The following is a 27,340-nucleotide window of genomic DNA, read 5'->3' as shown; positions in this document are numbered from 1 at the left end:
CAGGAAATAGAAATCAGATAGGTGGCATATATATACATCCAAGGGTAAGGAACAACAAAGGGGAGGGTAGGTGTTAGCAAAGTCCATTCAGTTAGAGTAGATGAGGCCTATTCACAACCATTGATTAGAAGGTGAGAATGTGTGAACAGTGACAATTACTTCTTGTAATGAGATAGCTATTCCAAGTCTCTATTCAGACCCAGTTTGATTGTGTCAAGTTTGCATATGAGTTCCAGCTCTGCAGTTTCTTGCTGAAGTCTGCTTTTGAAGGTTTTTTTGTAGAAGTATGGCAACTTTCAAGTCAGCTACAGAGTGTCCTGAGAGACTGAAGTGCTCTCCGACTGATTTATGGATGTTACCATTTTTTATGTCTGATTTTTGTCCATTTATTCTTTTGCGTAGTGACAGTCCGGTTTGGCCAATGTACATGGCAGAGGGGCATTGCTGGCACATGATGGCATATATTACATTAGTAGATGTGCAGGTGAATGAGATCCTTATGGTGTGGCTGATGTGGTTAGGACGTGTGATGGTGTCACTAGAGTTGATGTGCGGGCAGAGCTGGCAATGGGGTTTGTTGCAGGGATCGGTTCCTTGGTTAGTGTTCTTGTTGTATGGTGTACGGTTGCTGGTGAGTATTTGCTTCAGGTTGGGGGGCTGTCTGTAAGCTAGGATAGGTCTGCCTCCCACGGCTTGAGCGAGTGAGGGATCATCTGCTAGGATATGTTGTAGATCCTTAATGATGTGTTGGACACAAATTAGAGATAAAAAGTGATAACATCCATAAACCAGTCGGAAAGCATTTCAATCTCCTGGGACACTCTGTAGCTGACTTGAAAGTTGCCATACTTCTACAAAAAAACTTCAAAAACAGACTTCAGCGACAAACTGCAGAGCTGGAACTCATCTGCAAACTTGACACAATCAAACTGGGTCTGAATAAGGACTTGGAATGGTTATCTCATTACAAGAAGTAATTGTCACTGTTCATACATTTTCACCTTCTAATTAACGGTTGTGAATAGGCCTCATCTACCCTAACTGAATTGACTTTGTTAGCACTTGCTCTCCACATTGTTATGTGTCTTATCCTTGGATGTATATATATATACCCCCTGTCTGATTTCTATTTCTTGCATCTGACGAAGTGGGTTGCAGCCCACAAAAGCTTATGCCTGCAGAAATTAAATTTGTTAGTCTTTAAAGTGCTACAGGACTCTCGTTGTTTTTATTATATTCAGGGAATGTCACACATTGCCAAATGAGGTGGAAATTTTTTGAGGGAGACCCTGTTAAAATTTTACAGCACATCACTTTGAAACCATCTGTTCTAACTGCATATGGCGTTATTCCAGGCAGCTTTAACTTGAGATAAACATCTGAAACCTTTAGGACTTAGTATTTTTCCTGATGAAAGAGACAGAGAATGTTGTATGATTTTTCCTTTGTGTTCCTTCATGATTCTTACAGTATAACATATTTTCTTTTTTTTCCCTTTTCTTTTTCCCCATTCAAAAATAACCAATTAATAGTCAGGGAATCAACATCAGAGCTAGTGTATAGTAAACAATTATATCTTTATTGAAGATACTGGCCTGTGAAGGGATGTTAGATGGGGCGGGTTCTGGGTTATTACAGAGAATTCTTTCTTGGGTGTCTGGCTGGTGAGTCTTGCCCACGTGTTCAGGGTTTAACTGATCACCATATTTGGGGTCGGGAAGAAATTTTCCCCCAGAGCAGATTGGCAAAGGCTCTGGAGGTTTTTCACCTTCCTCTTAGCATGGGGCACGGCTCACTTGCTGCTGGAATCTTCATACATTAAAGTTTTTAAACCATGCTTTGAGGACTTTAATAACTCAGTTATAGATTAAAGGTTTATTACAAGAGTGGGTGGGTGAGGCTCTGTGGCCTACATTGTGCAGGACGTCAGACTAGATGATCATATTGGTCCCTTCTGACCTTAGTGTCTATGAGTTATGAGTCTGTCGGATTCACCAGGTTTGAATTTGATCCAGGGAGCTTGTTCTCTTTAATTTTACTAAAAAGACCTAGACATATACTGAAAGATGCTCACTGAGTTTAATTGAGGCCAAATCTACAATGAGTAATACTTACCCTTGCCAATAATCCCAGTGATTTCAGGGACTATTTAAGAAGTAATTTACTATTTAGCAGGAGTAAGGCTTGCAGAATCTGGCCCTGTGTAATTATAAGGTTTTATCCAAAAAAAGTATGACACATAAAACTTATAATTACTCCACATGGATGTGATTGGAATTCAAAGCCATCTAAAATTGTTCAGTAGTGATGCTTTTTAAAAAAAAAATCCTTGAACCAAATGGAAACAAAACAAAAAAACGCTGATGCATGGTTGTATTAAAGTTGTTTATTTTGATTCAATCTATTAAGTATGTTTATATTTGATGCAAAAAGGAGCATGTTTCTTCTTTTAACCTTTACTCTGCTTGATGTGTATGTCAATTGTATTATATGGCTGCTTATGTCAGTTCTATTGTGTCTATGTCTCCCTGTATCAAATTTAGCATATGAACTTTGTAATAAAGGAAATCATATGAAGAAAAGTCTGAAATACACCAGAATCTTCTTTGAAAAATTGAAAATAGATATTAAGTGCATATACTTATATGAAAAATGAAATATTTATAGAAAGTACTTCTTCAAAAATAAAAATAGGACCTAGGGTAGTATACAGCACATTGTCACCTTACTCTAAAAATACTGTAAAGGATGAAAATGAACATGACAAAGATTTAATAAAAGGGCAGGGAGTGTTAAAGATAGCTAGTTTTTTACTTCAGTTATGCAAGAAAAATATAGTATCTCTACAAAAGCTTTGCTCGGTATTCTGATAGATAGACCTAGATTCGAACGTGTCAGGAAATTTGATGAGAAAAAAGCATTTTTGATTATTGAATTCAGTTTTACTGTTTGAAGATCTTAACTTATAGTCCTGCAACAACAATAATACTTTGCATTTCCATAGTATCTTTTATCTGATGGTCTTAAAGTTCTGTTTAAGAGCTGAGTGACTAATGGAAACTTTTTTTGTGAATATGCATTTGAATTGAAAACAAATATTGATTTGACCATATTCACAACCCTTTCATGTCTGATTTCCATTAACACTTGAGAAGTTGAGATTTACGAGCACAAATACTTTTGAAAAGTGTATTTTATGGGTGACAGTATGTGCTGTACATTGTGTAAGCTCTACCACTCCTGGGGGAGTAACATCAGAGAGCATCCTTTGATAGGCACCATCTCTTCCAAAAGTCCCTGGCTTACATGGAAGCACACCCCCAATGCCATACTCTAAGATGAGGTAGGCATGCCTGGTATGCCACACTGGGGCTGGACCAAATCCCCTCGTGCTCCACCCCACTTTTTCCAGTGACTGGCTTACTGGAGAAAGGAGGGATTTATCAGTCCTTGTTCATACAGGCTGCTATTATGAGTGGCCTTTGCACAGGCTGTGTCAATAGCATGGTGGTTTCTCAAGAGTCTTCCTCTGTATGCCTACCCAAAGGCCAATCACAATATGGCCCGAAGTTGACCTATGGAGGAAATTAATGGGCAACAGTAAACATGGAATTGACTTTGTTCTTTCTTTCTTTTCTTTAGTTTGTTGCCCAGCCTAACTGTCAGCAGCTGCTTGCGTCCCGCTGGTACGATGAGTTCCCAGGCTGGAGGAGGCGACACTGGGCTGTGAAGATGTTGACATGTGCCGTGATAGGACTCCTTTTCCCTTTCTTCTCTGTGTGCTACCTGATAGCTCCCAAAAGCCCATTAGGGCTGTTCATCAGAAAGCCATTTATCAAATTTATCTGCCATACTGCGTCCTACTTGACTTTTCTGTTTCTGCTGCTCCTTGCCTCACAGCATATTGACAGGTCGGATGTGAGAACTCAGGGGCCACCGCCAACCATCGTTGAGTGGATGATATTACCGTGGGTCCTGGGTAAATGTATTACTAAAGAAAATATAGTGGAAAATGTTAAACCCATACATATTGTGCTAAGCATTATTGAAGCAGGAAGACACATTCAAGTATTGAATCATGGGAATTTCCATACCAGAATAGACCAGTAGTCCATCTAATCTAGTACTTAGGGACTTTATCAGATAATTCGAAGGAAGGTTAAAAAAAAACCAGAGTGCACCTATCCAGTTATAATTCTATACCATGGTAGGGGCTAGGGAGTAAGATTCAGGGGGTTTTCTTTCTGACCTCAGCTGATGATTAATTTATGCCTTGTAGCACTGGGGATTGATAACCTGTGTGATTTCTATCCACTAGAATGCAGATGTTATTCTGATGTATATAAATTACTAATTTGAATATTACTAGACTATTCACTTTTTAAAAGTATATATTTACTTTTCTTATCTTTGAACTTGAGTCCCTTTAACATTTTATTTGATACTTGGTTTTAGCTGTAAGGATGTTCTGTGACAGAGGACAAGGCAGTCTGTTGTAGCTGCACAACCTGTAGTTTCACAGTGTGTTGTTACTAATTTTAAGTATTTCCAAAGGTCACCCCCATATCTCACAAATAATGAAGGCACACAAATTATCATTAGCACTGCTCAGAATTTTTCAAGAAGCTTTTTAATCAAAAATGGCCTTTTTTCAAACATTTTTTTCTGTGAAAAATTATTGACTACGGCTAGTTAACAAATGTTAGACAAAACATTTTGCCATTAGAAAATGGAGTTTTGTTAAAGTCAAAAGTTTCCACGATGGGGAGTAGGAAGACAGGAATGATTTCTGCTGAATTTTCTGTCAGGAAAATCGAAAGTAAACGTTTCTTCTTGGGTTCATCCAAAACAAAACATTTTGTTTGAGTCACGTCATCATTAACCTCTGTGTCTGCCTGAGTGGCTGCAGTGCCTCAGGGGAGCTGTAGTTCCAGTTCCTTTGTGTCCCATTCTCATATTTAGCCCCTCCTCCCTAGCCAGACTAAATCTGCTAGGTTTTATTTTGGTTCTATTTAAGCTGATTCCTAACCAATTCAGGTTAAACTACAATAAGCCTGGTTTTAACCAAAATAGGAGTGTCTACGCAGAGATTTGTGCCTGTTCATTACACTGGTTTACAATCACAACTTTAGTTCAACTGGTGCAACGGTCCAGCATTGATAAGGCCACACACAGATCTTTCCTCACACACTCCAGTAGGCCCCTGACTTTCTTTCCGTCCCCACAGTTCTCTATGAAGCTACTGCTCTATCCACCATCACAACCCTTTCCTAGACTCCTGGTCTTAGAAGGTTAGCTTCAAAGGAAAAAGGGTAATGCATTTTATATTTTTGGGTCAAGTTGAGAGGGCTCCAGGTATTGTTGATCATGATGTTTAAGATATGGCTACGTGGCCCTGCAGTTCAGTCTATGTGGGTGTAAATTGCAGCATGTGCTGGTGTGCTGCACTGTAACTCCTCCATGTGGAAACTGTGAGTGCACACTAGATACCTTTTAGTTTGCACTTGCAGCATGCCCATGGAATAGGTACTGTGCAGCATACTAGGGTGTGCTGCAGTGCGTATCCCCGTAGTCTGAACTGTGGGCCCATGTAGACAAGTCCCCAGACTGCAGCTAGATAGTGCCTGACCCACTCATGGAGGGGAATGAGTGAGGAACTGTTCCTTCTTTGAGCCCCAACAGTGCAAACTAACTCAAAGGGGGCAAAGAGGGGATAGGGCCACATTTCTTCTGCACTCCCCAGCAGCAGGGATGCATGTTCAAAGGAAGAGTGCAATATGCACAGACTTCTGCATGCTGATGTGCTCTGCGATGGACTGGGATTCCTGAGATATGCTGCCTTCTGGAGTTTTTGCTGGGATAACATAGTTTCACTCAGTCCCCAACACTGGGCAACACTTCAGTGACACGGCTGAGCTCCAAGCTTTATTGCCCTTTGTTTGATAAATTTTGGTTTTAACCTAACCGCCTACCCCCCAAAATGTAGCTATTGTTATTGCCAAGACATTAATCAATTTGTCAGACTGGTTAGAATTACAAATCATACAGGCAAGCCAAGCTAATGTCAGTGTTTGGGATTCATATTTAAAAAAAATTTTTTTTTCCAATTAGTTATTACACCATTTATATTAACATGGAACAAACAAACAAACAAAACGCAGTAGACCAAGGATTGATCTCTGTTGCGCTGTGTTCTTGCACATTCCTTCCCTATAGCTAGAAGCTCTTATTTGGGGCAGGGAGTTTTCCACGGCTACCCTGCAGCTGCTCAGCTCTGGCCCACACCGGGAGGTTCAACTAGCAACTCTAGTCTACAGTGTTCCAGTATCACATGCCAGGAAGGCACAGTATCCCCTCGTCCCAGTGTTCCTGGGTTGGGGGATTGTCATCATCAATATTAGCTGTTATATAGATCTAAGACACTTTAAAATGAATAATGTCATTATCTCAGTGTTACAGATAGAGACACCGAGACACAGGGAGAAGTGACTCACTGGAGGTTATGCAGCAGGTCAAAGGTTGAGCCCCTGCCCCTTTAGCATCAAAAGTGGCTGACAGCTCTGAAATGGAGCTACCATTCAGGAGAGACAAAGACTAGTTAGGGCTGAAGACATAAACCCCTCCCATGAAAAGAAAGTAGGGACAAAAGAATCCCTGATCCCTCACTCTCAAGTCCTGATGTTGGGGACTCTCAGTGAATAACCCACAATCTCTAGGTTTTTCTGTGAGTGACTCTTTAACCCTGGGAGTAGCAACTCTCAGAGTCACCCTCAGCTCTACAAGCTGCAGTGATACCTGTCAACATAACCTCTATGGCCAGATTCTGCCACTGTTGCTTGTGTTGAATAGTCATTTCAGAAGTAGTGCAAATAAAGTCAATAGGGCTACTTGCATGAGTAAATTCTCACTTGTGTACACAAGAGCTGCACAATCAGGTCTTTAGATACTAACATCAATGGATTAATAGAGATGGATTCATAGATTTAAAGGGACCATTATGACCATTTAGTCTGACATCCTGTGTAGCACAGGTCACAGTTTCTCCCCAGTGATTCATGCATCTAGTCCAACAACTGTTGTTGAACTAAAGGTATCTTTTGGGGCCGGGAGGAGGAATCCAATCTTGATTTAAACATTGTATGATGGAACATTTACTACATCTCTTGGCAATCCGTTTCAAAGGTTAATTAGCCTCACTTAAAAATTTGTATGTTATTTCCATTTTGAATTTTGCTGGGTTCAACTTCCAGCCATTGATTCTCATAACACCTTTGTCTGCTAGATTAATGAGATCTCTTCTAGCAATACTCTCTCCCTGTGTAGGTAATTATAGACTGTGGTCAAATCATCTCTTAGCCTTCTCTTTGATAAACTACATTTATTTGATCTCTTTGAGTGTAAGGCACGGTTTCCAAATCATTCTTGTAGCTCGTCTCAAAACCCTGCTCATTTTTGCAACATATTTTTAAAAGTGAAAAATTCAGCACCCTTTTACTGAAGTGACAGGCAGCCCAGCAATACTGACAGATAAATAGATAAATTATGTATTTCTGCCCACTGGAAGCAAATATGTTTTGAACATTTACTGAACTGATGCAGCTCTAGGTTAAAAGTCTTATTTTAAAATTGGGAAGGTAACCAACTATTCCCCTTTCCCAAAGCAAAGGTTATCCTGGAGCAGCTACAACACATCTCAAAGGCCATTAAAGTTTTTTAAACAATAGCCTGGTGTTTCTTTCCCCTTGTTAGAACAGTTCTGAATGTAATTTACATTTTAATTGTTATCTCTCTTACTGTGAGTATAGACAAATAGGAACGATACATATTCCTAACATTCTCAGTATAGATCTCATAATATACATGTCTCAATTGTTTGGTACTTAGGAAGTACTAAAATTGTCCGTAATGATCTAAACTTTCTAAAGATCAAACATTAATTAATATTTTCCTACTAGTATGTAAGATATTGGATGTGTGTAATTAACACATTTGAAAAGAGCCCTTAGAATAGGACTCTTGATGGAACAGCCTGTGTCAGGCTACTTATTCAAAGAGACAATCAATGTTATAAGAAAAAAGATCGCTTAAGAAAGTTTCTTCATTCGTTTTTAGTTTTACAGGATCTCTGGAATAATTCATGTCAGTATAACTAGGGCTAAGGAAATAAAATTAAAAAAAAGAGAATGTTTAGACTTAATATCTGAATAAACTTTCTGACAGTGAGCTCTATTAGCTTGTGTAACAGTCTTCCAATTGAAGTGGTGGAATTCCTATCTAAACGAGACTGAATGCACACTAGGGAGCAGTCCTTTACTGTCAGGAAGATAGATCTTTGTGTATTATTATTAGTTATTAATTTGGCATCCAGAAGTTTGCTAGGAGCTTTACAGCAAGAAATAAAAAGAAATGATCTCTGCCTTGAAGAACTTACCATCACTGAGACAATGAGCAAAAATAAGTTGGAATGAGGAAGAGCAATGAACGATAGAAATGAGGGGTGAGACAGAAGAAACTTTTCCATCACTAGATTCATAGATTCCAAGGCCAGAAGGGACCACTGTGATCATCTAGTCTGACTTCTTGCGTAACACAGGTCACAGAACTTCCACCCAAAATTATCCATACCATTGCTGGATTCTATGTGATTTCCCTATGGTCCCTTTGCATTATACCAGCAATGGGAAAGGGGCAAAAAACCAGGCAGAAACAGCCCTCTCCCCAAATGTCTCTGGGGTAAGGGACTTCCCTAACTAGCGTGGAGCTGCCAAAACAGCACTAAAGCAGCCCAAGTCACAGCCCCTGACGTAGAGGACAAGTCAGAGGAGAGATGATACATGGCTTGAGTCAAACTATTCTCAGCTGACAGACAACCCATGGGGGGCATTGCAAGTAAACTTTTGAGTTAGAGCAGCCCTGAGGCCGCTTTAATTTATGGCAGACCTGCAGAAAACTCAAGAATAGGGAGACAACAGAGTTAGCTTAAGCCACCTTTGTCCTTCCCCTTCCAGTCTTGCCTTTGGAACAGGAATGGAGGAACAGACAATCCGGGCATTCAGTTCTAGGAATTCTATACTCAATAGCTGTGTTTTAATAACTTCGTTGTTCTTTTCCCCAGTCTGTTCCGTGAGGGCATAGCAAAGAGCAGTGGGTCCTTGATACTGTAGTAGCATGTTTTATTAGGTTGTCATGAATGTACTGTTCTTCAGGTGGTTGTCTTTTTCTAGACCATTCTCTAAGTGATCTTAGTGGACACAGCAACAAGAAAGAGGGTTTCTCTTACAAAAAAATCACTGCATTAATAGGGCTCACTTATTATAGTTGTGCTAGATTGCTGGGGAAAAGAGTGAACAGGAGTGTCAGAAAAAGAAAGAGATTAAAATATTTTCCTCAGAGACGGAACTTCTCTAACAAGAAAATTCTTAAGAAAAGTAATTTGTGGGTTCTTATAACTCCTTTATTATTTATTTATTTATTTATTTATTTATTATTTTATTATGAATATTATTATTATTATTATTTATTATTTATTTTCAGATAATACAATTTTCCTGGTTGGATCCATCTCGAGTTCTTGAAAGGGCATGGAAAAAATGCCTGTTATTTTCTGTTGTTAATTTTCATGTTTCCTTAACACTTCTAATATTTCAGAGTGGGTTTGTTTGGGCAAATTGAGTGTGCATTTCTATGGTCTCTAGAATGTTCAGCTTAATAAGGCTCTGGATAGTATTCAATGTGAAAAGAACAGGCATTTCATGGATTTTTTTAACAATGCATTTCCATACCTTGTTCTTTCTGTCAGATTGTTTCATACAGGTTATTAGAGAGCAAGAACCTATAGGGAAGGAGGGAGACTTGTGGTTTCATGGCTGAAAAAATTCTTGATGGGATGTATGTGATATTATAGTCTTGTTGAGCTTTGAGAGCAAAGTGCACCTGAATAGAGAGGTGCTGTTAGCCCACCGGGGCCCTAAGCAGGAGTATCTTTGGGCTACCTCTTACCTACCCCAAAAATTATAATTCCATTATTTCCGCAAACCAGAATATTTACCGACACAACATATACTAATACATTTGGTGTCCAAGTTAAATAAGATGAATGGTATTTTGGATGTAATACTAAACTGAGACCCCTTTGAACTACCTGGGGCAATTGCTTAATCTGTTTATACCTAGCGTCACTACTGTCTGAACTGATATGCAAGAGTTCAGTATGAAGCATTTATAGATGTGACATTAGCAGTGGGGATCATTACCAGTAACAGATCAGGAAAACATAGCATAAAATATTGATCAGCAGGTACTAGAAATTGGATTGTTAGAGGGAGCAGAGATAAAGGGTGATGTGGCCACCCAGATGAAATAACACACAGCCAGGCAGAGACAAAGGAAGCATGGTGGAGGAAAATAAACACATACATTATGGAACAGATCTCTAGCCAAGAAGATACAATGAAAACATATGATATCTGTGAGCTAATGTGAGAGTAAGTTAAGCATAAATTACATGACCTTTGGAACCAATGTAACCCAGGGCTAAAAAATGAGAGGGAATGAAATCCTGCTTTTTCAAATAACTTTATTAGTTTCCTTTGTTCTGCATATTAAGGTCGCCCAACACTTTCCTTATAAAATCCGGCTTTCAGTTGCTAATAACTTTGCCAAATGTTAACTGTTTGAGTTAAAATTTTCTTTGGTGGGTGTCAGAAATTGGTTCAGCCATTCAGCCATTGAATGAGCTGGTATGCAATATTTTTTTATCGCCTCTTTATTCAATGCTTGGCCATAGACCTTTTTTTACTGCACACCATTCAATCACCCTACTCTGAAGTAAGAATTATTAATTTCCTCATGGGCTTTTCTGTGATGCTTATAACTATATCATCTAATCTACAACGCAATAGCATGAATAGAAAGCACAAAAAATAAAAGGAGCTCCTTTCATTAACAATGACCATTTGAGCCTTGATTTTTACATACCATTTTGTTATTTATGACAGACTTGCCTCCCAATGGCAATGGCTTAGAATTACAAACACTCTGTTTTTACAAGATAATATAAAACATTATTGCATCCAGGGTAGCATCTAACCAAATCTGCAGTTTTACTGTAGCCAGAACACTTTATTGATGGAATCAGTATTTGGCAAGATAGTACATAATACCTGAAGCTTGATCATATTTTAAGCAAGCAAGTGCCACTATTGGTGTTATTCCAAAATTGAAATCCTTTTATCTGTTAAAGTTACAAAATGTACAATTTAGAGGACTATTAAAACTATTTGTTCTAGTACATATACAAATACTACTGAAAAGTTTAATACAGTTCATGATGGTGACTCATTCTGTACTATAGACCTATGAATTTATGCAAAAGAGATTTTGAAAAAATAGGACAATTTAAAACTCATATGACTACATATTCAGAGTAACAATGAGATTAAGTGCCTACTGATTTTCAGAAGTGCCACAGTGACTTGGGAGCACAAATTTCATTGAAAGTCAATAGGGCTTGTATTCCTAAATCACTTTGGCCCAGATCCTCAAAGATATTTAGGCACCAATTCCCATGGTTCCTTTGAAGATCTGAGCCTTAGGCACTTTTGAAAATCCCACTCTTAATTGATAAATATTCTGTATGAATACCACCGTTATACTGCTGTAAAAGCACTTAGGCATAGTAATTACTAATTACAGTAACAAGAAGTATACCAGAAGTGCACAAATTAGGGTAACAAGAAGTGTACAAGAAGATTACTAATTAGAGTAACAAGAAGTGTATATGAAATGTACAAATTAATTAATATAGGATTGCAGCAATGAACTGTTGGAATACATGTTAACATGTATAAAATTAAGGATCTCTTAGTTAATATAAAATATAAACCCAGGTTTACCCTTGTCATTTCCTGTAAACTCTTGTGAAAGCAAGAAAATAATTTGTTAAATTATAAATAAAAAGTTAAATAAACATAGCTGTTTGCATATGACAACCACAAGCAATGGCAATGAAACCTTAAAAGATTATAAAACAAACTCTGCAAGATTTACACCTCACATTGACTGAGTTCAGCAGAGTCACACGAATAGTAAATAAGGACATACTTTGCTTTAAATTGCTATATACAGACTCCTGTGCAGAATATATCTGAGAGCATGGAAGCAGTAGTTTAGGTTAGAAGATCCCCTGTTCGGTAAGCAGGGGTCAACAGCAGCACTGTGCAACAATATTGAGTTTGCTTCACTATATATATATATGCGATAAGTCCAGTTTTTCTCCATTTGTGACACTAAAGGCATAGTTAAATGTAAAAAATTTTCCAATTCTGCCTTCCAAAATTAAAAGTATTCATTAATTTGCTCCTGGAATAAATTAACCTTTTTCAAAGAAAAAAACCCCAAGATTTAAAAAAATAAAAATCTAGTCTTCATCTGCATTTCTGAGGTCAAATCAAAACAATTTTTCATGCTTTTTGCTGTGCGCCCCTCTTTGCCCGTCCCCCCCTCAACCCGAGTGAAACTTTTTGCATACAACACAATTCCATCTGGGGAAATATATTTTCATGCCTGTTTCAGTTCCATTTGGATACAATTAGATGATAGATGGATGAAAGATTTAAATAGTTGCTAGATGTTGTCATGAATTTTAGTTACATTCAGCAACCAGTTAATGAACAGCTTAATCCTGTGAGGTGCCTTTTGCCTGTAGCAAGTTCACAATCTCCCAGAGTCTAATTAGGTACCTAAACATAAATTAGGGAGCCTAACTCTGAGACGGGTTTGAAAATTTTGGCAAATAATAATTCACCATGGCATCGGTGGACAGGAAGAATTTGTACAGATCATTACCAACAAGAGACTGACATAGCTAGCTCCTAGACGTCTTCTCCTCCATGGATTGTAAACTATTGCACCCCTTAAAATAAGATTTAGACACTAAATCAAAAGAAAGCTGCTGAGGATGTCAAAGAATGAAAGGAAGAAAGCAATTACTGTCTGTTCAATGGGTCTCTTCAATTAGAGACCTCAGAGTAGTTAATAAAAGACTCTGTTTGTAGCGTCCATGGCACAAGTTGCTTTCTTTATTAACATGAAGAAACGTCCTCAAATACTGGGTGTTTTTTGTTATTACTGGCATCTCATATATCCTGCAGAGTCTAAATATGTCAATAACCACCAAATGCACTGCACATGGAGGGCCTTTTCAAAATGCTTTCAAAAGCATCTAGGACCAGTTTTTTGTAGGTATCTTGGTACCTGAAAATGCAAATAGGTGCTTGGTTGGATTTTCAAAAGCACATCGGCACTTTTGAGAGTCCCACTAGGCATCTATCTGTATCTCCAGGCACCTAAATACCTTTAAATATCTCACCCCTAGTGACTTAGGAGCCTATGTTAGAATAAACATAAAACAGATGCCCTTGATATCATTCCCAACATCATGAAAACTACACCTATACCACTGAGGCACCTCTAAGTCCACTGAGTCCCAAGATGAGTGAACCTGAAAGGTTTGGATGTTCATTTCAAACAAACCCAAAGGTTCCTAGAACTCTTAGCCATGCCAGATTGAGCTGAAAATTCACACCATATTCAGTGTTACTGCTTCTGGTCTGCCAGGTCAGAAATACTGCGAGACCACCATCTCATATATTATTTCTTTGCCAGAGCCTTGAACTGCAAGGGCATGACAAAATGAGAGGAAAAACAATGAAACACAAAGGCATAATTAAAGCAAGGGAGATGTACTAAGTTACATCTCATTACAGTTCCCACTGTAGTAATGCATACGTGTTTGATAGTAACATTTTGGCAAAGGACTTTCAAAATATTTTTAAGGTAACTGCTAAATATATATTTACTTTTGGAAAGTGCCAGGGTACAGCAAATGGTAGGATTGTTGTTATCTATTTATTCATTCATTCATTAGGAAATAATCCCCTAAGATTTTAGCCATCCTGGCAAGTGGTTAATGTCTCAATTCTACTGCCAGTACTTGCACTGAGTAGTATCTCACTATGTAAGTAGTCTCATGTAATTAGGTACTCTTCCATGTGATTACAAGCGGTAGAATTGAGCTTCAAATCTTTTGTGGACAATTCAAAGCAGACTGCCCAAGCTGCTAGCACTTGCAAGTACAGTACATCCCTGTGCAGTATGCTTATATAGTACCACTCATCATAATCGAACACCACAACTGTATCTGGACTAATTTGCGCCCTCAACACTAAATCTTTCACATTACACTTTCCCTTGGGGACCAGTGTAAATACAGTGTTCTAAGTATAAATCAGTTAAGTACTTGAAACACTCAGCACTAATCTGACCCCAATGAACTTAAAATAATAAGTTAATACTCAGCTCTGATACAGAAATGTTCATCCATAGATTTCAAATGCTTTATAAAGAAGGGTAGCCCTTATATAGTACTTTGAGTCTTCGGAGCACTTTGCAACGTTACTGTAACTGCTTAATCCTCACTACAATTCTGTGAGGGAGGCAAGTGCTTTACAGGTTCTGACTGCGTTTTGAGACAGGGGTGTAATTCTCAGCTCAAGGAGACATTCTCGCACAAGCTCTTATCAAGCCCGCGTGCTACAAATGGAGTGTAGCTGCCACAGCAGGAGCAGCGGGACGGGCTAGCCACCACAAATGTCCTAGGTATACATTTGGGCTTCTAGCACCTCCCACCACACACACTGCAACAGCTGCATTTTATCATGCTAGCTCGACCAAAGTTAGCGTCAGTGTGTCTCCTCGAGCTAAGAATCACACTCCCAGCTTGAAGTATGAACGTGGGAAAGTGAAGGCAAAAGGGGCCTACCCAGGGCCAAAAGGTGATTTAGTGGCAGAGTGGGGATTAAAACACCGGTATCACTAGGTTGGAGTCCCATGTTCTAATTATTAGACCTTGCTGCCCCTTTAATCCATCTCTTCTTGGCTTCATATTCCATATGAGAAGAGTAGTTCATTGTGCTAGATATAAAATGGACCTGAAAAAGGAGGGCTCTTTGGGGCCTGATCCAACTGTCACTGAAGACAGTAGAAAGATTCCCCGTCATTTCAGTGGGCATTGGCTCTGAATGTTAATGTGTTTTTTTAACCAATGAGTAACTATAGAGCAAACAGATCAAAGCGAAGGTTATCAGATGAACAATTTTACAACTTTGTAATAAATATTTTGCCATAAACCTACCTGAAGGCAGTAGATGAACTTGGCATGTGAGGGATTCACTGTTGCAGAGCTTGCTAATACCCTTGCATCTTACTTCTCATCATTTGATGTTGTGCAAAATGAAATAGCACAGAGTGGCTGGGCTGTTGTGGGAAAGGTTGGAACCAGCATCCGACAGGGATCCACAGATATTTTTAAAAAGCCAAAAGTACTTTTACTAGTTCCAAATATTGTTTTTCTTGTTTCTTTTGCTGCCAGTCCTGACATTAATATTTACAATGAGGCATTAGCTATGAATTTGTGAGTCCTGGAATAAATGTATAAAAAAGAGAAGGCAGTTTTCCAAATGTTTGTGTTGTGGAGATGGGAAAACATTTTCATGAAGTTTCCACAGACTCTTGAGAATCAGTTTTGTTTTGTATTCGTTCAGGATTTGTTTTCTAGAAAGGAATTTAACCAAGGTGTGTCTAAATATTTTTGTCAGTTTATAGACCTTACTTTTTAATTGATTAATTATTTTAATGAGAAATGGGGGGGAAAAGTGTTGTTTAAAAGTTTAAAAGACTGATTGATAATGGGATCAATCATCAGTGACCAAAAATATTTTATAATCTGGCAGGTATTTGGAAACCTAGGAATAAAAAGGGATGGAGACTGAACTACCCTTTCCTCCTTAGAGTCAAATTGGTGGGACAGTGCAAGGAAATTTGTATTGCCTTTATCTGTGCTGTTTGTGTTTGGTAGATAAAAACTGATACAAGTATTTATTTTATAATAAAAAACCCCACAAATGTATCAGAAAAAAACAAATATCCTGTTCTTAAAATTGACTCTAGGTTTTTAAAGAGGTCTTTGGACTTTTTTTTGGTCAAAACTGTTTTTCAGTGAAAAATGGGTTTTCAAAGATGAAAACTTTCTTAATTTTTTTCATAGAATCTTAGAATATTAGAGTTGGAAGGGACCTCAGGAGATCATCTAGTCCAACCCACTGCTCAAAGCAGGACTAACCTCAACTAAATCATCCCAGCCAGGGCTTTGTCAAGCTGCAATTTAAAAACCTGTAAAGATGGAGATTCCACCACCTCCCTAGGTAACCCATTCCAGTGCTTCACCACCCTCCTAGTGGGAAACCTTTTCCTAATATCCAACCTAGACCTCCGCCACTGCAACTTGAGACCATTGCTCCTTTTTCTGTCATCTACTACCATTGAGAACAGCCTAGCTCCATCCTCCCTGGAACCCCCTTTCAGGTAGTTAAAGGCTGCTATCAAATCCCCCCTCATTCTTCTCTTTTGCAGACTAAACAAGATTAGTTCCCTCAGTCTCTCCTCATAAGTCTTGTGGTTCAGTCCCCTAATCATTTTTGTTGCTCTCCGCTGGACTCTCTCCAACTTCTCCACATCCTTTTTGTAGTGGGGGGCCCAAAACTGGACACAATATTCCAAATGTGGCCTCACCAATGCCGAATAGAGGGGAATAATCACTTCCCTCGATCTGCTGGCAGTGCTCCTACTAATGCAGCCCAATATGCTATTAGCCTTCTTGGCAATCAGGGCACACTGCTGACTCATATCCATACTGTGGGAGACTGTATCACAAACTTTGCTAAAGTCCACCGCTTTCCCCATAACCATACAGCCAGTCATCTCTTCATAGAAGGCAATCTTTCTATCTATAGAAGCTTTCTATCTTTATGCTCTAGCATCTGGTTATGAAGATGTCAGACAAGAGTTTAAAAGTCAAACTTTTTATAGGCCCTCTTGAAAGCATTTCTACCCTAAGAATGCTGTTATTAGACCAGTATTGCAGAATTAATGAGACTATTCGCAATTTCATTATCATTTTCTGAAACCTATGCTGTGCTTGGACCAATGATTTCTGTGATATGGCTGCTTTCTGCCCATAAAATCATAAAACTGACAAAGAAATGCAAGCTATTTTTAATTTTTTTTATGATTAGTCTGAACTTAGCTCTGCGGTGGTTGAGATCATGCTTTGAAAGCATGTGTCATTAAGTTATTGTCTTACAGAAAAACAGCTCCCAGCCCTTGTGAGGTTGCATCAGCTCAGATTTTAGGCTGTTTGTAATGTCAAATTATTTCAGCCCTGTGCATCCATGACCTTTTTTTTTTTTTTTTTTTTTTTTTTTTTTTTTTTTTTTTTTTTTTTTTTTTTTTTTTTTTTTAGTACCTGAAACTTTTGTCTTATTAGTCATCCCAGTGCCATTCAGCACTATCCTCAAGCAGTATTCTAAGTGGAATACTTAACAGTGATTAATTGGGGAAGAATTTACTTAGGTTGACATGACCGTGAATCTCTAAGGCCTCCTTGTTCTCGGGTCTTTCCATTTACACAGTTATCTACATCTTTCTTGAATCTGGAGAGATTTCCCAACAGCAAGCCAAATTCAGGGACTATGGGTAAGGTTGGCAGCTCTACCACTCAGCCATTGGAAGAAAGGATGACTGAGTGTGATGCTTATTAGGGGTAGCTTGATTGTGAGATACCTCACTACCACCTGCCTTTAGCATGAGGAAGTCTTGTTTATTTAACAAAGAAATTGTTTATTTAACACAGAATAGAGATTCAAGAAGAAGCCAGTAGAATTAATGGAAACAAATGGTTACATATAAAATAACACACATTCTATAGCCTAGGCTTATCTAACAAGATATGTTCCGGTCCAGTAGAGTTTAGCTCACCTCAGAGTCTTTCTCCCAGCGTTTTACAGTCTGTCTGGCTGTGACTCTTGGTTCATAAGACATGCACACTGGCAGCTTGTCTACTAGGTGAAGAATACTGAGGTAAGCCCCTGTGCCTCTAGATATATTCCAACACTCCATTGTCTTTACTCGTAAACAGGATGCCCCTGCATCCCTCCCCACACAGGCTGTTTTTTCCTGTAGGCTTCTCCTATGTTCTGCAAACTTTGATTAGGATTTGGCTCTGTGTGTAAATAGGCATCCATTGTGAAACATACAATACTCAATTTACATGTAACCAGACAGAGTGAGAAATATCTGTTACCTTCTGTCTGAAAGGAACATATCTGTCACCCCCTGGTGATCTGCTTTAATTCACAGACCTTAAGAACCTAATTTCCAGTGCAGACACACAATGCTTTAAATGTTAGCCTTCCATACATTTTGCAATGGTTATGAGGACCAGTGTGTGCCTGGCTCTCAGTTCAGACTTCACATGCTCCCTTTTGAGAACTATAATGTAGCTCTCAGACCCAGGGGATCCCTGTTAACCCTTTGCACCCCTTATGCCCTCTGCCAGTTTTCAGGAAGAGGTCCTTAGGTCACATTCAGACCTCCCACACTCCACAGTGACTGACATTCAGCCGCACAGCTAGAGTGGGTTGGATACCCCTTTAAAGGGGATGCTCCTTCCCTTATATAAGCGGATGCCATCTGTGCACTACGACGTAACAGACTTCTTCTTAGCATATACGCAACATGCCTCAGATGGCATGTGACCATGATTCATCACTGAATATAGTCCGCTGGTTGGATCATTAGCTTCCCTGTCTCAGGCCATGTACATACAGGGAGCACAACATGAATGCTGATCCATGCCCCCGATTGTAATAGTAACCAGTGCAGTCAATGTATACTGAGTCTTGCTATGTGACAACATCCTAACCTTTCATTACCCTGACTTATAACGTGTGACTGTGGAAGGGGAACAAAGATTAGTTTCTTACCAGCACTGTGTGTATCAGGCCTTTATTTTATGATGTCAGGGAAAACAAAACAAAACAGTCTTTGGCACCAATGAAGGCAAAAGAGGAGTTGGGTCTGTCGTCTCCTCCATGTAGCCACCTTAGGTGAAAATATTGATTATGACTAAAAGGTAATTCCAGATTCTAGAATGTATTGGTACAAGGCTCATTAGCCTTTGCCTAATGTTACTGAAAGAGAGGATAAAGGAAAAGGTGATAAACAACATAAGGGTATTCCCCCCAGGTATAAATAGAGGATTTCAGTCTCCACTGCTGTCAGCATGCACCTTTCATGAGCATTTACACTCACTTAGAGAGAGAGAAGAAAGTAAAACTGAAAAATGTGAAACTTTCACTGGTATCTTTAACCAAAAGATTGTACATATTTATTTTCAATATATATTTTAAATGCTGGGTTTAAGTGCCTCATAATATGCAAGCATTAATTCAGCACATTCTCCTGAGGGAGGCCTTTAATGATTTTAGCTTTATAGTGTCTCCACATGCCTCTCTCTCTGGAGCTGTTAAGTTCAGCTCACATCACACCAGATGCAAAATTTCCCAAGGACTATAAATATTTCTGTATTGCTATCTCCAAAGTGTTATGCAGGGAGTACACCTGAAAACTGTTCCCAGTTCACCAGGTTTAAAATGAATGTGCTATGGTTTTTAATATTTCAGCTAGAAATATTTTGCTAAAGACATTAAGGATTTCTTTGGGAAATAGGAGATTTGTTACCTTCCATTGTGGATAACAAAGCTAAAATCTCTCTTCCTTGTGATAGGATACATTTTCGTTGAAATAAGCTAATGGTCAGTTTTTTCAGTTGTACAATTTCCATTGAGATCCATTAGAGACACAAAGCTAAAGGGCAGACTATGGCAATAGCTGCTATGCTAGACCACTTTTTATAAGCTCTTTAGAATGTAACGGAAAGGTAATAGAAGGAAAGCAAAAGAAAATGATGCTATATGCTTAGTTGAATGACATGCCAGTTGCTGCTTGCTTAGTGAATGCATTTTGGAAACATGAATCAGAAAATGAAGTCTAAATGACTGATCTGTATAAAGTTCTTTTTAAAACCATGCTTAGAGTGAATTCTTTTATATTTACAGGTTTTATATGGGGTGAAATTAAACAGATGTGGGATGGTGGACTACAGGATTACATTCATGACTGGTGGAACCTAATGGATTTCGTAATGAACTCCTTATACTTGGCAACAATTTCCTTGAAAATTGTTGCATTTTTTAAGGTAATCGTTCTATTGTTAGCTAATATTTACAAGGAAATATATTAAGTAACTACTTTTTGACTAGCTTCAATATTTGAAAGTTTCTTAGATTAATAGTCTAGTAGAATGACTCAATGAATCACTTGACTAAGCTGTTTGTCATTTTTTCCATCTCTAAAATGGTTCTAATGTTTTATCTATGCCACGGGATGTTGGAAGGCTTAATTCATCAGGAACAGTAAAGCATTTTGAGATGTTTGGATGTAAGGTACTATACAAATGCCAAGCATTATTATTATTAGTTGTAAAAAATGTATTTTATGTCAGATAGTCTTTGCATCATTTTTTCTTCTGAAACTTTATTACTAAGATTGTCTAACAAATTATACACAACCTCGTGTTAGCATTGCATGAAAAATTCAAATCAAAATTTGAAAAGAACCTTAAAAAGCAAGATTTTCACATTTTTTAATGCTTTTGGTCCAATTTCATCAATCAATTGAAATTTAATGTGAATTTTGGCTCACTAATAGGAGCATTGTTTGGTAAAATTAGTCCATTTTACTCCCCATTGTCCTATTTTTAAATAAGAAATATGGCATTGTCAACATTTGAAATTTCTTCCAGAGAAACATTCATTTGTTTCAAAAGCATGAATAGTTGAATTTTGCATGTTTTCAATTTGAATTCAAAATTTCATGGACATTCCTTATAAAAATTAAATATTTCTCTTTCAAAATGGTTACGAATGAGAGAAAAATATATTCACATGAATTTCATGAAAAATTTATCAGCACTTTCAAACAGCTCTCATCACATCTAAGTCAGATAACTTTCTAATTTATATTGTTCATTATCATCATTTTATTTCAATGACTTCAAGTCTATTTCCACCAAATATCCAATTTCTACAGATTCTGTCTTGTGCCAGGATCCAGTAGCTAAGCAGAAAGTGGGCAGCCATAAAGAAGCTGTTACAGCTCCTTATTCTCAAGTCATAGCTGTTCTGGCTGCAGCCTTGGTATAAGTTTAGAGCAGCCTAGGAGCTTCTCTAATTTATGTCAGTTAATGATGGTTCATAAGGGTCCATGTGCCCAGGTGATAAATGGCAGACTGGAACAGAGCCCCTGCACATACCTGACCTGCTTCTTCCATCACATCAAGTGTTCCTAAAGTTTTTACTCCATTTTGAGACTTGCTATTTTCTGTGACTCCAAACCACAATAAAGCAATGTAGTGACCAAGGAATCCAAGGAATTTGCAAATTAAGTACGTTATTTAGCACTCTCTAAGGTAACACATGAGTTTGCACATTGTGACACAGCTTCTCGAAGTTTGGTGATGTGGTAGAAATTGCACAGGTAATTTTCAGTGTGACATCAAAGGTAGGTCGATACTGGGACTTGATGGACACAAGTGTGCTGAATCCAGCTTCACACAACTACGTGCTCACGAATGGCACCATCAGTTTCAATGTGCATACTAAGTGTGCAGGATATTCATTCTTCACAGTGAACCAGAACTCCAGGAGAGAAAATTGGGCATATGTTTCTCATAAGAATTGATCACAGGAAATTTTGATGAGCTGTTCAATATCAGCTGTTGGCAAATCCATGGAATCAGGCTTGCACTGAAAGTGGTTTCACACCCAATCATAAGTTGTCATGTCCAAGTCAAGGAAAAAAGGATGCAGACTGTTCCTCCATCTGGCTGAGATGCTCAGCCATCACCTGTGTGGGAGGCTCAATAATTTCATTGACAGCCAGGAACTTGCAAAGTTGTGGGAAGGATTCCTAGTTTGTCTTCAATCGATTATTCTTCCAGAAAACAATTTTCTTCATGAATCCTGTGATTCAACCACTCAGCTGAAGAATGTGGGTGTTCTTTTATTGCAGGCCTGTATGCAGTTCATTCGATTTCTCAAATATATCTGTGACATAGACAAGAAGGGATATCTTCCTTAGGTCACATAGAAAATCAACAAATTCACTCTTTTTGCAGTCCATTGCATAAGCATGCAGTTTGTCACTCAGTTAAAAGAATCATCCTAGTACTTTTCCTCTTGAGAGCCAGAGAGCCTCAGCGTGGAATAACAACATGTCATGATCAGACTCCATGTTTTCACACAGTTTTGCAAACAAACATGCATGAAGAGGCTGTCTTGATGTAGTTCACAATAGATGATACTGCAAAACTTCACCTAGCTCTGGACTCAGAGCTTTAAATGCCTGTAGTTCTCTGTAAATCATGCAGTGAGTCCATACAGCAGACGGAGCAACTTTCTTTACCAAGGCATACAGACCTGCTTGTGGCTAGGCATAGATGGAGCTCCATCTGTGCAAAATCCTACAATATGATCACTGTGACAGGGTCAATGAATGGCTGAATGGCTACCGGAGAATGCAAGATCGATATATCAGCCTCAGGATCAATAAGTCTCTTTTCCCCTGGTAGCTGAGCTGGGGTTACTCCCAGTTAATTAATACACCTGGAGCCAATCAAGGCTCCACCCAGGACTTGTTAAAAAGCCTCCCCTCCAGAGAAAGGGTTTGGCTGGACTTATGGGAGTGAGGTGAGCTACCAGAGTGTGTGAGCAGGGAAGATGTTGTCAAGAGCCAGGAGGGTTTAGGAGAAGGAGCAGAATGCTGACAGGAAAGAACCCTGAAGGTACAAAGACTGGGGGTGTGAATACCCTGCCCAAAGAGGGCAAAGGACCTTTCCCAGGCCCGAAGGCCTAAGGGAAGAGACCCTGTTAGAAAGGGAAGATAGAACTAGACATTTGGTTTGGGCACTACCATGCCCATGTGGCTGTCCAAGGCAAGAACTTTACATGGCAAGGAGGCCAGGAAGGACCCCTGTCCGAGCAGGATACAGACATTAAATCAAGGGATATGGGGAAGTAACTCAGGGAATCTAGCAGCTTTCCTGAAGCCACAGCGTAAGGCTGTGGCTTGTAGGGTCCCTGGGTTGTGGCTCGGAGCTAAGGGTGGGACCAGGGTCCGTCCCCCCCCCAACTCCTACTGGCCTTTCACTGGAGGGGCAAGAGCCCCAGCGAACAGGCAAGGGCCTGTGAGATCCAGAGACAGGACCAGGCACCAGCAGGGAGTGGCCATCTTAAAGAGGCTGGATTACCCTCACCCACCACTAGAGGGTGGAAGAAACACTAAGGAGTGAAGCAATTCCCTGACCTACTGCTAGAAGGAAGCACTGGAGAAAGGAAGGTAGAAGAAAAGCTTTGTCACATCATCCGGGAGATTTTTGTTGTGCATGTAGTCATGTAACACATCGAACATTCCTTGTGCAATCTTGTGTCCTGGAAGAGGGGGACAGAACAGAATATCTTCAAGAATTGCACTCTCCCATGTGTATTTCACAAAAGCCAAGAAATGTGCATCATGACCTTCATCAACTTGAAGAGCAAAAGCATCTGTGTTTTTCAGACGGTCCATCATTGTGTTTTCCTGATCTGCTGCTATCGCCTCAATCCTTCAATTCACTGTATGTCTTTGAGTTTGTTTGCCTTGGTTTCCCCACCCATTATCTTTACAATATTGATTGCATCTGGCAAAATCAAAGTCTCTCCAGTTGTGTAAGGCTTCTTAGCCTGTGCAATGCAGTAACTCACCTCAGATGATGCCCTTTGAGCTTGATCAGAGATGGACAGGGCTCTCTTGAATTGCACTTGTTGACGTGAAAGTTCATCTGTCCAGTGATGGAAAAATGACCTTGGTTTTCTTATGTGTTCCTTGTGAAGGGCTTCCAAAGGTCATTTAAGTTTATTAGGGTTCATGCTTTTGCTAGATAACACTGTGTAACATAGCAGGCATTTTGGCTTTTCTTCATTCTTGACAAAAATATTGGTGAAGCCATATTCAAATAAAGCATGACAATATTTGCCAGCACATTTCTTGCATTCTTGGTTTTTTGCACATAACTGCATCACTAGACTCACTGCTGGAGGAGATACTCAGCGTAAAAATGAATCCATTGTGGCTCATCTCACAAGTCAGAAAGAGGAATTCGCTGTTAAGAAAATGAGGCCAGGAATTAGGAAGTCTATTTTGGTGATACGAGGGGAGCACAGAGACAGTGACTTACAATGATTCTTTATGCTTGAGTGCCACCAGGGTACTCAGGGTGGCATAAAAAGATATGGGCCCTGCCGTAAGAAGCTTATAAGCCACAGCACATTCCCTCTCAGAAAAGACTAGCACAGGCCACCAGTTCGAGCAGAGAGGATGCGCTGTTGTTGAGGCTGCTGCCCACAAATATGGATTTTGGATTCAAATCTCTCCTCTGGCTGCTTGCACAGCCTGATGGTGCAAATGGCATCCTCTCAGCCACATCTTCACAGTCAGATGTCCAGACCCCTGCAGAAACACCCTACCAAGAGGACACCATTTTACAAAATGGCAGTGCATGCACTATACCTGCATTGTCACGCCACGAGGAAGCTGTCGTTTTGATCTACAAAAGGGCAGCTTCCCTACACAGTGTTTGTGGCCCATGTCCAAACACATTCGGGGGCAGGTGGCGTCGTCTCGTGGGCAGAATTTGGCCCATTGCAGAGGGTGTTTGGCATAGTACCTGCCTGTGCTGATTTTATACCCACTTAGAGCTCCTCAGGGGAATTCTTACCTAAGCAGCTGTGGCCAGATTCGAGTCCCCATGCATCACTCAGGAAGAGCAAAGGTATTTGAAAAGGTGGAGAAAACACTGTCCCTTTTTATTCAGAAAGCTAATGGAATGTGCTCGGACATGCAGACACAGTTTCATATAGAGTGACCAGGAAATAGCTTTTTTACTAGCCCAAAATGCAAAATAACAATCTCATTGGTAATGCAAACCCTTCTAAAGCATTGCTGACATCTGATTTTTCACTTTAGAACAATATTAATTTGAAACCATAATAATCCTTTCATCTCCCAGACAGCTTCTGCCTTTTAATCAGATTCCAATGTGACGGTGTCTGAAGTAATATTCATCCATTACCCTCCAAATTAATGTTAGGATGCTAATTAGACTCCAAATGTAAACGCAGTGCATAAAATATCGCCTTTAATTCTGCAGTTATTTGTTTTGTTATGCATGTGATTTTTAAAGCCAATTAGCTTTTTTTTTTCCTTTCTTTTTTTCACCTCTCCTTTGGTAAAATGATTAAATCAGAGTATATAAATAATGCATCTACTGTAAGGAACTGAAATAATGAGTGGGTTAATTGATTAACCAATCACATTAATTTCAAATTCTTAAAATATTATCGTTTTTCAGTTGTACAAATGAGGTCCAAAGGGATTACAAACACTACCAATATGTTATAATATATGACTTCTACTTTCATTTGCTAAAGGCTGCATGACTATTTTTGCTGAAATATAATTTTGCCTGTATTTACTGAAATAAATATAGGCCCAATTCTCAAATGTATTCTACCGGCTGTGTATCACTCCAGTGACACAATGCAGCCAGACTCTCATCTTAACCAGCCTCCTTGTGTAAGAGACATAGCAGCTATATGCTATTCCCTGATGTGGGAGATGTTCCCAGAAAAAAAAGAGTTAATTGCTGGAAGAAAAAGTCCTGGATGATAACAAACCTTTGATGCTGCAAGCAGCTGAATGTTATTTAAAGTAGCCCATAGGCTGGTCTAAGTTATCAGCAGGGACTGGAGTATCCCTAGTTGGGTCCAAGATCAGAACAATAGAAATCTTAAAGCCTTTTGCCCATTCTCCCACCCCAGTGCTAAGTGTTTCATGTTCAACTGAGGACCAGGGCCAGATCTTCAAAGGACTTAGGCGCCTAAATATCTTTGAGGCCTGGTCTGGGCCCTGGTCTCTTATACCTGTTTATCTATAAACACACAATTTAAAGATAAAGTCCTATTTGATTATCCAATTCATGTCCCATTATATATGTATTGTATCTCTCTTTCTCTCTTTTTGTGCTAATAAATGTCACTTGGTTATAAATGTAATGTAATTTCATACATTTTAAGTTCATAAAGGTATGATTCATTTTAGGGAACATAGCTGCGTCGATTGAGGATTATAAATATAAATAGAACTATTTATCCTGTAAGACAAATGATTCTGTTTATATTTTGAAACTACAGTATGTTTTGTACTGCTAAGTCAAGTGCTACTTCTCTCACTTTGATGCATTACATCCAAGGATGCTTTTAACAGTTTATTAAACTGAAGCATGGCTTCCAGTACTGTCTGTTTTCAGCTACATCAGAGACCGCACTCAGATGATGTCACTGAATAAGTGGCTCTTGCCCATTAGCATGAAATGCTCTGTAATTCTATCACTTTGGGGGCAGAATTTCATATTTAGAGTGCAATCCTATCCTGAAAAGTGACTCTGTATAAATGACATTGTTGGGCTCCATATTTATTCTCTCAATCATTTCCATATCGAATCTACTCAGCTAACTAGTAGCAGGATGGGTTTTTTTCCCTAACATCAGTGCTGCAAACAATGGGATGCTTAGCCTATCTCTCTGGCATTGTAAAAAGGTTTTGATTGATATTTGTCCCATTCCAAAGATCAGACATTCATTTGCACTGGAGTATTAATTCCACAGCAAGAAAAAGTATATTTTCTGTGCTTCACTTTTGTTGTTTAACGTCTTTTGGCCAATTGTTCTCAGTGTTCCTCTACTGAAATGTAGCCTAATGACAGTACAGACTGTGACATACATGTCTGAATAACAATAATTTGAATTTATATAGTACCTTTCATCCAAGGATTTCAAAGTGTTTTACTGATGTAGAAAAAATGTTTATCCCTTTATTATAGATGAGGAAACTGAGATAGCAAGAGGCATATGTGACTTGGTTAAGGTCAGACAGATAGTCAATAGCAGAGCTGCAACTAAAACTAGATCTCCTAATTCACATTTTTATAACAACTCGACCACACTGTCTGTCCTTAGGATCATATGATAATTCTGCAATTTATGATTCTGCTCTAGAGGGACAAAAGTAATTAGCTGGCCACCTTCCCAATGCTTACAACTGTCTTGGATATTAATCTCGTGTTTGGTTTTCTGTGAATAATCATCAGGAACTGTTATTTCATATTCCCTTGGTATCATTAATATACCTGTGATACATTTGCTGTGAAGTTCTAGTGTTTACATAGTTCTAATCTGTCCATATTTTGCTTTCTTCAATTTTCCATAGGTGTAGACTATTCATTTCT

General features: G+C 39.0%; 1 protein-coding gene across 1 annotated transcript in view; it reads left to right on the top strand.

The window, feature by feature from the left end:
* TRPC4 (transient receptor potential cation channel subfamily C member 4) overlaps positions 1–27,340 on the top strand; it is a 191,618-nt gene that overhangs the window by 135,902 nt on the left and 28,376 nt on the right. The window contains exons 4-5 of the mRNA XM_067563036.1: positions 3,643–3,979; positions 20,016–20,155. Coding sequence (XP_067419137.1) covers positions 3,643–3,979; positions 20,016–20,155 — 477 coding nt within the window. The remainder of the gene's footprint in view (positions 1–3,642; positions 3,980–20,015; positions 20,156–27,340) is intronic.

Source organism: Emydura macquarii, unplaced genomic scaffold (assembly GCF_026122565.2).
Source record: "Emydura macquarii macquarii isolate MOO-44397 ecotype Brisbane River unplaced genomic scaffold, CSIRO-AGI_Emac_v2 contig_2473, whole genome shotgun sequence".
Classification (NCBI taxonomy): domain Eukaryota; kingdom Metazoa; phylum Chordata; order Testudines; family Chelidae; genus Emydura; species Emydura macquarii.
This window is presented reverse-complemented; position numbering and strand designations above follow the sequence as displayed.